The 12458-nt window shown below is 40.1% G+C and overlaps 1 protein-coding gene across 17 annotated transcripts in view; it reads left to right on the forward strand.

Annotated features, from left to right (window-relative positions):
* Positions 1–12458, forward strand: part of CAMK2D (calcium/calmodulin dependent protein kinase II delta) — a 120144-nt gene that overhangs the window by 66500 nt on the left and 41186 nt on the right. For 9 of the 17 annotated variants that reach the window (XM_054283838.1, XM_054283836.1, XM_054283840.1 and 6 more), the window contains exons 4-6: positions 1037–1091; positions 6739–6804; positions 9310–9382. In XM_054283838.1, the coding sequence (XP_054139813.1) occupies positions 1037–1091; positions 6739–6804; positions 9310–9382 (194 nt within the window). Of the gene's footprint in view, positions 1–1036; positions 1092–6738; positions 6805–9309; positions 9383–10243; positions 10317–12458 lie in introns of all 17 variants that reach the window. The other 8 variants (XM_054283839.1, XM_054283837.1, XM_054283849.1 and 5 more) reach the window with 1 other exon arrangement.

Below are 12458 nucleotides of genomic sequence, written 5' to 3' on the forward strand. Positions count from 1 at the left end.
AAGCTGATTTGGGGATGTTTGGGGGTTTTTTGGGAGGGTGGAGGGTGGTGTTGGCTGGCCCCTTCATAAAAACATGGAGTAATCTGAAATACAGAACCAGCCAAAACCACAAACTCTGATTTAGACCTACTTGGCTCTTGTGAATCATCATGAGCTCTGCACACTGAGTCAGCCAAGAGCTGGTTTTCTCTTCAGTATTGTGTAAACACAAGATGTTTCTCTGGGCTAAATATTATTAAGTTAAAAAGTCATGTTTATTTGTCCTGTATAAAAAATGATTAATACAGAAAGTTACCATCTGGGGAGATCTGAAAATTCTTTTCTTTTACACTTCGTTGCTCAGCTCAGCTTTGAACACAGATCACTTTTAGGGTACCCTGATTTTTTCATTTGATTCTATAAGTGATAATTATTTGGATCAAAGTACTTGACATGGCTTCCTGTATTACCTTTGGAAATTGCAATTTCATTTAAAGTAATTAAGGAAAACCACAGGACTTAATTTGTAGTTGTACCATGATGTGGTGTGAATTCTTAAAATCCTAAGGGAAGATGGTGCAGCTGACAAGCACATTTTCAGGGAAAGCTTTAGATGTGGACACAGAGAGCGGTGTGGAAATGTGGCACAAGGGCTTAGTTAGGATGCTCTACGCTGGCCAGGAGATTTCTCTCTTTGCAACTCTTCACAGTATGTGTGAGAAATTGTTAACAAGCCCTAGTAGATTGTTACTCTGCTGAAATTTTTGACTAATTTTGGGGGGATTTTCCTCATCTTGCTTTATTTACAACTTGTAAGTTGTAATACTGCTGAGAAAAAGGTGGTATGATGTTAGAAAAGTAAGAGTTATGGGAAAGGCAGTTCTGAGGGTAGGGAATTTAAAACAAAGCCCCAAAACCCACAGCTGAGAACATACAGAGGTGCAATACCAGCTCTGCAGTAGAATTATAACCCCCCTTCTTCTCCCCCAAACCAACAACAGCCATCAAAACATGGAAAAGGTGACTGGTGTTTATCTTTTCTTCCCCATTTCCATAGTGCGGCTCCATGACAGCATATCAGAAGAAGGATTCCATTACTTAGTCTTTGACTTGTAAGTATTTGTTTTGCATTTGTTTAGCATGTTGGGAGTGGGCTAAACCTGGATATGCAAGTGCAAGCTCATGAGATAAATGCCTGGTTCTGGTGCCATGAGCTGCACAAATAGATGGAAACAGCTGGAAGGACAGGAACATATTTCGTAATTTGCATGTGCAAGAACTTATTTGTAAGTGTCGCTGTAAGGATCCCATTTATTCCATAAAAACTAGTAAAACTCCACTGGTGAAGTGGATTTTAATATAAAGTGTAGGTATGTAAGTAAAAGTTGTGTGCTACCTGCCAAAGTGAATCAAAGATAGACTCAGAAATAAATATTTGCTGCAAGTCAGATGTCTAAAGGAAAGATAAAAAAAAAAAGCATGTGGAACACTAATTTCCCTACAGAAAGTCTCAACTGCTGGATTAAAAAGGTAAGCCTGAGTTTAGAGAGGGAAAGGTTCTTTTAGTATTTCATTGGTGATTGATATCTTACTGCTTTTATAATGTTTCATTTTGACACCACTCAGAATGTAAAGTGCTCAGCATATAGAAAGGAAATTTCCTACTGATATTCTCTTTTGCTTCAGGAATTTAAGTCCCATGCGTTGTTCATGTAGTGATTGGGCCTGCACGGAGCTTGTTTTTTCCAGATAAGGCTTTTTAGTGGAAGCAGGGATGGTGACAGCATGAACTGTGTGTTCATAACTTGAAAGGAGAAACTGATTTCCTCAGTCTTCCCTGGGATGGGCAAACTTTGCCACTCATTTGAAAAGTTACTGCTTATGGTTTTTGATATGGACAAACCTGAATGATAGGGATTGTATTGCAAGACTGACTTACTTAAGTAAAATTATCTCTTTGAACTGTAAATTTTTCCAGGGCAGTTTATGGTTTAACAGACAGCACACTCACCCACCTACCCAAAGAGCTTTCTTAGGTCCCCCTGTGGTTTTGCTGGTTAGAATGAGAATACATTATTTCCCCTGAAATGGAGTATAGCCCATTTCTAAGCATACAAACAGAAGTCTTTGCATTCAGCATGGCTAAGTTAGAACCTGAATCTTCCTGCACACAAGCAATTGTGTGCTTTCATGTTCAAGTTACACTCTGGTTTACTTCCTGACTTAACTTTTTTTTAAAGAAATCTGTAAAGACTTCTTCAGCACTAGATTTCAGACTAGAAATACACAAATATTAAAATAGTCTGTCTGCAGTGAAGGCATTCAGGATTCAGGACTCAAATCCTAACTGGGTTCAACAGAAGCTTGTGTGTGATTTGTTTCTGTCCCAGGTAAGTGCTGTGACTGTTGGCTTGGAAATGACTCCAGGGCACAACACACATATTTGTTCTCTGACATGCACTGGGGTTTATTTTGCTTTTTTTTCCCCTTAAGGGCTACAAAGGAAATCTTTCTATGTGAAATTGGAAAAAGCTTCTTAATTCAGAACATTTCTAAGAAGTGCATGTAAAATTCTTAGTTCTAGGGACAATATCCCTTTTAAAAAACAGTGGCTTTTTTTGTTGTTGTACTGCTGTACTGTGAGGAAGTGTGCCATACTATAATTGCAGTTAGTCCACGTCTGCCTTAAATTTTATGTATAGTGCCAGACTTATCTCAGGGGGTTATGATTGTGATGTGAACTAGAACATTTGAACAGCTTCAGAATTGTAGATAACAGTATCTAGATCTCGATAGTAAGGGAGCAAATAGAAGCCTGTGTTCTGCAGTAAAATGTTAATGTGTAACCCAAAGATACTGCCTTGGCAGAAAACTAGATTCCATAGGAAGTGTTCTGCCTTGGCTAGAACTTCCTCTGTTCCCTGTCAGTCCCATTCAGGACAAACAGAGGAACAGCCTCAAACATATATATATATATGTATATATATATAAAGCTTTTATGTTTTGGCCATGTGGTTTGAGGGGTTTGTAAAAATTATTTTGCAAAAAAGAAAATGTCTAAATGGCAGAGGTAGTGACTTTGCTGACTGATAATTGTTTCTGGAGCAGCAACAGGTTGCATTCTTGAGAAACTTTTGCCAGATTACTGGGAATGCCTGTTCACAGTTGATTTTTCACATTCAGATTAAGAACTCGTTGCTTTAATGCTCACTAGTATTATTTGTTAGTGAAACTTCACCTTTTACAAACACGTGGTTGCTGCCATGATAAAAAGGTACTGTATGCACTTCTTGAACACACAGACCAAGAACCTGCTTTTCTTTATTTAGTTTTTACTCAGCAGGAGCCTGACTGTGGTGTAACACTGTCACTCCACCCACACATGCCATCATGTCATTTTCTTAATGATTTCTTTCAGACTGTGTGGGATTTGGTACGGCTGTTTCCTCAGAAATTTCTTTCAGACTTCATCCCACGTAAGAAAGTGAAGGGGAAGACTGCCCTTTCTGTGGATAGGAAAAAACAATCATTGTTACTTTCTGTTTTGAATTTCTAATAATCTCTTTGGATTAAATGCCACAGAGATGTCTGCAGCCTATTGCTTCACTTGTATACCTCAGGCTGTGCTTTTATCTGGAGAAAGAAACAGTGCTGAATGTACTCCATTACAGACATGCTTTTGGGTGAACAGTTCTGCTGTCAAATGGGAAGGTGGGAGTCTCTGGAAATCCATGTGGAAAATGGCTATTGAACAATGAACTTCATGAATTTAATAATGGACTTCATGAAGTTTTTGCTCCCCTTCCCTATTGGTTAAGGCAGCTGCAGTCAGGATTTGCGTCTGTTGGACCATTTCAGTTGCTAAGCACGAATGAGACTGTCTTCAGTCTTAATGATGTTAGATGAGTTCAAATCCAATCAATTCTGTCAGTATTAATTGCTGTATCTGAATGGAAACAGCTGTAGCACTTGAAAACTCTCTTGTGCAAGTCAATGAGATTCTCTATTTTCAGTGCCTCCCGTTTTAATGCACTTGATGAGATGCAACAATTGGTATGTTAAGAATCCTGGCCTTGCTTTTAGATTCTAACTGCAGGAACTGTGTAGAATAAACTGAAAATACAAAAAAATAGCCTAATTTGGAAAAGAGTGTTTGCCTCAGGTAAGTGCCTGGGCCTCTCTTTCAGAAGTAGAAAGGCCACAGATTAATTTAATAATTCTATGGCCACTGTAAGATGCTTCCTTCCATTTCCATTATCTAGGAATTGAAGAAGTAAACGTAAGCCGGAAGGAAACCACACAAGTCTGATCATCATCAGAGGCTGGTTTAGCTGTCTGTGCTAATGTCTCAAATGTTTCTTCTAATTAGTCTCTTATATTTGCAAACATAAACCAGCAGTTTTTCTCAAAGTGGTGTGGAGTGCCTTGGTGTTGCTTCATGCTGCTTGTACCTCTTCTGTGTAAACAAACCTATGTGCTTTATTTGTTGCCACTTTAGTATGCTCTTCTCAAAAATCGCAAAAGAACCAGAGCAATTTGTACAAACCAGTAGCTTTTGGGTCTTTTCATCATTTAACAATGGTTGTGAATACCAAGCAAATGTTTAGTGTCAGCACGTAAGATTTCATATCCCCTTCCTCCCTCCATGCTGGAGAAGAGCAAACATCACTTTGGTACTCTTTTCTTGTCTTGTTTTCTTTCTTTAGCTTGGATCAAAAAGAAGTGTTTTAGGAAAGGGTAAGATCAAAGGATGCTTTGTTTTTTCATTCATCACAAAGTGAGAATTATTCCTCTTTACCAGAACTGTGGCAGACAAATATATATGCAAAAAGGAGTTATGAAAGACTGTCAAAATATGCATCAATCAAACATTTTGTGCTACAGCAACCAAAGCCAGTCTCTGGAAGGTAGAAAGCAAAAAGAGAATACAAATTAGGCAACAAACTACCTCTTCTAGATTTTACTCCAGACTTTTGTACAAAATAGCATTCTGTTACCTGAAAATCTCTACATTAAGAGTCAGTAAGACAGAAACTCAGAAAAAGGATAGTGTAACTCAAATATAAATGAAATAATGAAAATCAAGTTATTGAACTGGCCTTTCTCCAAGAAAGGAGCTGGGCTGCTGGTTGAGCAGGGCATTTCTGTCATCGTTTAATGTGACAGAAAACTGGGCACTTCTACAAAGTCTTAGTACAGCAGTTTGCAAGTGAATGTTACAGTTCTGAACATTCCAAGTATTCTCACCTTGAATTTTTAATCCTAATTAACTTAACTGTATTCGATACTAATTGTGTTCACTGTAGTATAGATTTTTAGGCATCTCCATCTTGAAGTGTCTTGCTTCACACTCAAGCTTTTATGTTTGGGAATTTATTGGAAATGTAATGTGCTAATATTCACATTCATAGCCAGCAATAAAATACAAACATTGATCTTTCATCTAGGAATTATTTGTGTAAGCACCTGTATATGTGAAGAATTGCATTTAGCTGTGCCAGTCTGACAGTCCCCTCTTGTGACACAGGCAGACAAGTGTTATGAAATTACTGAAAAGCTTATGAATCTTCATCTTACAATGATTGCTAGAAAACTTCTCCTGATTTTAACCTTATATTTGCTGATAGGTATTGTATGCTCATGTATTATTGTACCAATATTATCCATTACAATGTCCCTCTAGGGAGATCCAGGCTAATGCTCATCTTAAGTATTTATTTTCATCCCTCTTAACCTTTGTTTTGCCTAGCTAAACTGGGTTGGCTTCTCTGAGGGGATCTGATGAGTGAGTGACTGGGTGGCCTGGTAGCTGTTCATGCTGCATATCCAGTTCTCTTTTCTGAGTTTGAGTGACTAGAACTGGTACAATATGAGGAGGGATTTTACCTTGCTGTCACCCTATTCCAGATGCAATCCAAGATTGTGGCATCATCCTGCTCAGGACTCATTCTGGACTGTGATCTTTGCGATATAAAAACACAATTTTATTGCTTTTTAACCACTTTCTACCATTAAACCATTGATTGTACCAGGAGCTCCTGACTATGCAACCATGCACAGCCACTTCTGTTACTGGCCCCAGGATCATACAGTTCTTCCCTTGTACAGAACTTATTTTCAGTGGTGCTTTAACTAGCTATTCTTATTTTCTCCACAAAGATAAATGAAAAATTTCTAGGAAAAATCTGCTGTTAAACTGATTAAGGTACCCTGATTCTACTGATACTTCCCTTCCAACTCAGTAATGCTCTTTTTAGGCACAGCACAAAAAGCCAGCCCCTCTGGCACCTGGGTACACCTCTCTTGTGATTTGATCTACACTGAAAGACCCTTTTCCTTTTTTAGCATTGTTGTGTTTTAGCATTTCTTACCTTTGCTTAATATTGCAGTTTTCAAGTTATCCTGAACTGTATTGAGCTTCTGCCACAATTTTCCTGGGTGGTCAGTTCCCTTTTTCCTTGTAGTTTTACTCCTTCCTTTTGACATCCATAAATGATGTCTGGCATCTTGCCTGAAATGCTGCTGCCCTTGGCTTTTATTTACTATTTATGATTGTACTTCCACCACATACATTTTATTCATGTAATGATTTGGATGGACAAACACTCCACTTTAGTTCCTGCACCTTGCTGCAAAACCCCTTGCACTTCTGTACAAATACTTCACTTAGTCCTGTCTGACTTCTTCCTGTCAAGTTAATTTAAGGTGCACATTTTCACTTGTGAAGTCTCCTTTTCCCCATCTTGCTTTTTGTAACAGAGTCACTGGAGGTGAATTGTTTGAAGATATAGTTGCAAGAGAGTATTACAGTGAAGCAGATGCCAGGTAAGTAATTTGTTTTTCTAATGATTGCCTTTGATAGTTCTAGGATAGTTACTTAAATATATCCTGGTGTTTGGCATCAGTTTCCCAGGACAGTCTGTGAGGCTCTAGGATTTCTCCAGGAGTTCTCTTAGACTTGGAAGGGCAGAGTTTGGCAGTTTGAGCTCATGACCATGTGGTGGAGAACTCATGAGAAGTTTTGGTGTCTGCTGATCTGAAAAAGCTGAAGTTGGATCTCAATTAGTACAACTTTTACCCATTGTTTCCTCTGCAAACTGGACATAACAGTTCAAGTATCTCATCTGTGGGTTCTTAGATTTGCTGATCAAAGTCTGAAGCATAAGTTGATCTTAAAAGAATTTTGCATCAAATATGATTTTTTGTTCTCGGTCCAGAAGTACTAATTTCCTTTTCCAATTAGAAAATTTTTGTTGTATTTCATCAATAAACAATTATACTGTGTGTCTCATAGTCTGAGCTCAAATATGAAATCTCTGGCAATTTTCTGCAAGTGCCTGTTGAAAAACTTTAATAATAAGTTGACAATTATCGTAATTTGCATGCATAAAGTATCAGGGCCACTCATCTCATGTTTGTCCTCATATAATAATAAATCTTAAATATTGTCATAAAATTAAGAATCCTAAACATTGTGGTCAATTACTTTAAAGAAAATATGTTCACACTCTTCACATTAATTGATCTGCAAGTAAATTTAAAGAATCCTTATGTTTCTGTGTGTTTACAAACACACTCCCCCAATAATACATATTTAGTACATGCAATTTAAATTATGCCTTTACATTTGGAGATCACTGGGAGATGATTGGAAAGAATAAAGTATTCCTAACAGCAGTAGTAGGATAATAATGAACAGACAAGAAGTTACTCTGAATGTTAGGAAGCTTCTATTTCCAGATCTTACTGCATCTGTAGGAATAGATAGAAAGATTAATACTTTAGGCATTTAAATAAAGAACAACACGCAGCAAAACACTTTGTAGAAGAGAAAACAGCAGTAGAGTTTAGGGTTAGGGTGGGATGGGAGAAGAGGAGCTATGTTGAAAAATTTTTCAAATAATTTTTTCTCTGCTGTGATTGAAGCAAATTTGCGCTATTGATGCCAAAGGCCAGTATATGTTGTCCTTGTGTGTTTTTAAGGTAGTTGGGAATTAAAAGGAAAAATTGCAATGATGATTCCTTCTGTTCTAGAATTATGATATTTTGGAAGGGGCTGTGCATATATGTGTGTATATATATATATTATATATATATACATTTTATTTTTTCAGTACAAATTTGACTAAATAAGTGCAATATCTGGCTATGATGCATCTGTGTATTTTGTCTATCTATCTATCTATCTATCTAGATATATCTAGTGTGTGTATGTGTGTATCCCTCTAGCAGTAGTTGCTGTTCTCTGTGGATGCCTCTCCCAGGACTGTCACACTGGTCTGCTCCTGCAAGCCCTTGCTCATGCCAGTAGTCTGTACTCAGACAAACCGAGCAGTGAGTTGTGAACTACTTGCCTAAGAAAGGGTTTTCAGGCTTGGGCTCCAGTTACTGATTATGACCATTCCTTCTGAATTCCATGGTCAAAAGGTTTTGGATGAGCAGCATCTTGACTACTGTGTATTACTTATCATCACTACTCGTGCCACAACGATGTCTTTAAAAAAAATGCTAAGCTCTTGTGGTGCCAAAAAAAGTCTGAAAAAGTTCCAGTGCTCTAAAATATTAATATTTTAGTTGTGCTTTTTGGCATCATGGATTGGCCAAAACTTGCACACCTGGGTATGGGAAAATAGGTGCTAGTTCAGTTACTGAAAGCACCAAATTAAAATATTTGTCTTAATTTTTAATGTGGATTTTCACTCCCCAGGTGACTCCTAACTAAACTAGAGCTGGACACTATTTTAAATGAAAATGCATGCCGCCTGTTTGAATGACTTGGCTTTGTTCTACTAATAGTTTTAAAGAAACCATTCAATTCAAAATGAAGAATGTTTTGCTTTTCCTTAGCTTTTGACTTCCATTGTTTCATTTGCTTTCTGTATATCATCTCATTTCTGACCATTTTCTTGTTTCAGCCCTTGTTGTAATGTTAACTTCACCACCAAAAATTAAGAAAACCAAAACATCCCACTAATTGTTTTACTGCCTCCACTTTATTTTTCCTGTGGCAGTTTTTGGAAACTGGAAAAAGCTTCGATACTGCTGAATGAAAATACCGTCTGATGAGTCTGTCTCATAGGTGTCATATGTTCCATGTTAAATGTCTTTTTTGGTTTGGTTTTGGTTTTTCATTTTTTGGATGTGTTGGAGCTGGAAATATCTCAGCAATGTTGTTGTTCCAGTTCAAACAGCAATCAAGACTTGTCAAGAGGTGTAAAATTGTTTTTGTTCTTTAACTTTTTCTTTTAAGTTTTATTTTTATTTTGTAGTTAATGTGATTATGTGCCTTTAAAATGTTCTCCCTTCCATTCTGCCCTTGTATCTTTGCAGTCATTGTATACAGCAGATTCTAGAAAGTGTTAATCATTGTCATCTAAATGGCATAGTTCACAGAGACCTGAAGGTCAGTATCTGGTGCCCATCAATTGTATATAAGAATTTTGGGGTTTTCTTTCGGCTGGGTAGGGGCAGAGGGTGGGCTGTGTACGATGTTCCCTTGCCTATCCTATTCACCCTCCGAACAACAATAATGCATGATGCCTCTTTCAGTGTGTGCAGGTCTACAGGCCTAATAGACATCATGGCAAAGGGGGGACGGCTGCCTACAAAGTGTCTCTTGCCTAGGCGCTGGGTTTGGCCCCGCTGTGCCCGGTGCCGGGTGTGTGGCTGTGCGGGCCGGGAGCCGACCCCGGCTGTGATGTGTGGCAGCGTGCAGATGTGACCGCCGCGGCCGCGCTGGGGCCCGCCGGGCAGTGCCGCAAGGAACGGCCGCTGTGACGAGCCCTGAGGCAAGTGCCGCTGATTGCCGGCTAAATTAAGCGGCTGGGAGCTAATTATTGATCTGGAATAGCTGGCTTGGAGGGGCTTGGGGACCACCTCCATGATCGCTGCCGTTTCTAACCTAATTTTTTGGAAACTTCTACAATTCTTCAATGCCTCTGTGAAGGCTTTGAGTAAGCCAGGAGGAAAAAGCACAGAGGATGCCAAATATTTAATACGACCTTGAATTAGTGGCAAAATTTATTCCTTTTAAAAATTATCGTTTAAAAAGGCATTGGTGTTAATTTCCAAGCGAAGGCAAGGCAGCCGCCCCGCCGCCGGTGTGTGAGGGCAGCCCCGCGCCGCGGAGCCTGAGGCCGCGGTGCTCCGAGCGGGGCAGGGCAGGGCAGGCCGGGCCGGAGCGCAGCCACCCCGGCCGCGCCCTCGGCCGCCGCCCCGCCGCCTGCTGCTGGAACTAACGGGCGCCCATGGTGTTTGCATGCAGTCATTGCATTCAGCAGATCCTGGAGGCCGTGCTGCACTGCCATCAGATGGGCGTGGTCCATCGCGACCTCAAGGTGAGTGCTGCTGTCCCGCCGCCCTCCCGGGGCAGCATCCCTGCCCCACAGGGCCGCCAGCAGCCGAAATGTAAATACTTCCCTCTTTTGCTTTTCCCCTCGGTTCATTTGTTTTTAACTTGGCTTCACCTATATGCAAGAACAAGTTCGTGCTCACCAGAGGGAATCTGCTCGAGGCTGGCCAGTACCTGGCTGTCCAGCACCCGGCAGTACAGGCAGAACAATACTGCGTGTATTTGTTGAACATATGGTCTTCCTCTGTCATCCAGAGCTTTTGGGACAGGGCATGAGGGCAACTTCCTGTGTCTCATCAGCAGAATCTGTAGTGCTTTTGGGAAGCACAGTAGCCTTTGCATGCTGTGCATTTTATAGTGACAGAAGGCCAGCTGCTCTGGGATCGCTGGTACAGAGACCTCTCTCTCCTGCAAATGATGACTGGGCAACAAAACATCTTTAAAAACCGGGAATTTCTACAGTGTTCTCACCACACTCACCTGAGGAGTCTAGTTCCTTCTAGATGAGCTTTAACATTGGGATAGAAACCTTCCTGAAGAAAACTCTGTGCTGAGAGAGCATTCCCTCTTTTTTAACAGTGTACATATCCAAATGGCCTGAGGCATCTACTGGAGGAATGCTCTCTGCCTTTAAAATATGTTGGCAAGGAAAGAAGCAAGTCTAGATAATTTTCTTTCATTGTGAGGCTCCAAGAGAGAAGGCTGTCCCAGAACTCATAGTAAGTTTGCCTTTTGGGCACTTGAGCTTCATGATCCTCAAGGAAAAGAAGATGGTTTATTTTGAAATCAAATGGAAGTCTGCACTATTGATTCTTCATGAGGCAGAGAAAAAATGGTGTGTACACTAAGGCAGCAAAACACACTAATCCCTTGTGGCACGGATTCTTGGGCTTCAGTTTTTTTCTGAATGAATTCTGAGGAGCAGAAATTTCCTCCTAGGATAAGAGTTTCTAGTGGTTATAATGAATAATAATGTTGGAATCAGAATGCTGTTGCCTTTCTTGGCAACTTTTACTCCCAAACAAACTGTTCTTGTCTGACTTTATAAGGTCCATGTTATTGTCATAAGGGAACACAAAGGGGTTTGCCCCAAAAGCTCAGAGAGCAGGGGGAGTTTTGAAGATGTAGACTCCAAATTTTTTACTCATTATGCACTTCTGGATTTTCCTTTGTCACATTTGTACAATAGGAGACTGACAAATCTCTGTCCAGTCTGTAAATCTTGCATGACAGCTGGGTTATGTGGAATGAGTTTAAAGGGAACGATGTCAGATTTGTCCAGCTGCTCCAGTAGTTCTTGTCCACACGGTACATGCAGTCCTGTGCTTCTAGCATCAAAAGGAATTTTAAAAGCCAGGATTGTAGCTATGCAAGCTGATGGAATAAGGGATGCTTTCTATTACTTTTCATACATTCACACAAAACAACTTTTTCTTTGGGAACGCATTAAATCCAGCTGTTGCCTGCGCCAGACCATGCGTGGATTTCTTATTCTAGCAAATCCAGGCTGAATTGAAAAAACAGTGTGAGAAAAAGTGTTCCTGCCAAGCTGTAGTGCCCGGTTTCATTTGGGAAAGTGAAAACTTGAGGAAGCAGAAAACCATCCTTCTTCAGTTACAGCTTTGTGGCAAAAGCCAAAAAACCCAAAGAATTAAATGAAAGACTGTGGTGAAATCCGAGCAGAACGCCATGTGCTGAAAAGAAGATGCCAGGAGCAGAGCAGCAAGATGTGGAAGATGCTTATGGGCTGGCATGGATCCTTGAATTGCAAAACTTGATGGATTTTTTTCCAATAACTCAGTCCACACCATGATGGCATGCTTGGGGGTGGGGAGATTTTGGATGATCCCATTTTTTTTAACTTTCCGTCTAGGCTGATTCAGTAGCAAACAGAGAGATGCTTTTGCAGCCTCTTATGACCTGCAGAAGTTCTTGTTGCTGCTCTGTTTGTAATCACTGGTGTAAGTCAGAATGGTGGTGGATCTTAGACCCAGAAAAAAATTAACTTAGCTTTACCAGCTAGCAAAAGTGCACTTCCAGGTAGGAATTGCCGTTCTCGTCAGGTCATAGCCTTCCTGCTTTTGTGAAACTTCTGTGAGCTTGTGGTTACGACCCTCTTACCTTCTAC

Source organism: Melozone crissalis, unplaced genomic scaffold, assembly GCF_028551555.1.
Source record: "Melozone crissalis strain CALT ecotype California unplaced genomic scaffold, PUWL_Pcris_2 ptg000039l_1, whole genome shotgun sequence".
In the NCBI taxonomy this organism is placed as follows: Eukaryota; Metazoa; Chordata; class Aves; order Passeriformes; family Passerellidae; genus Melozone; species Melozone crissalis.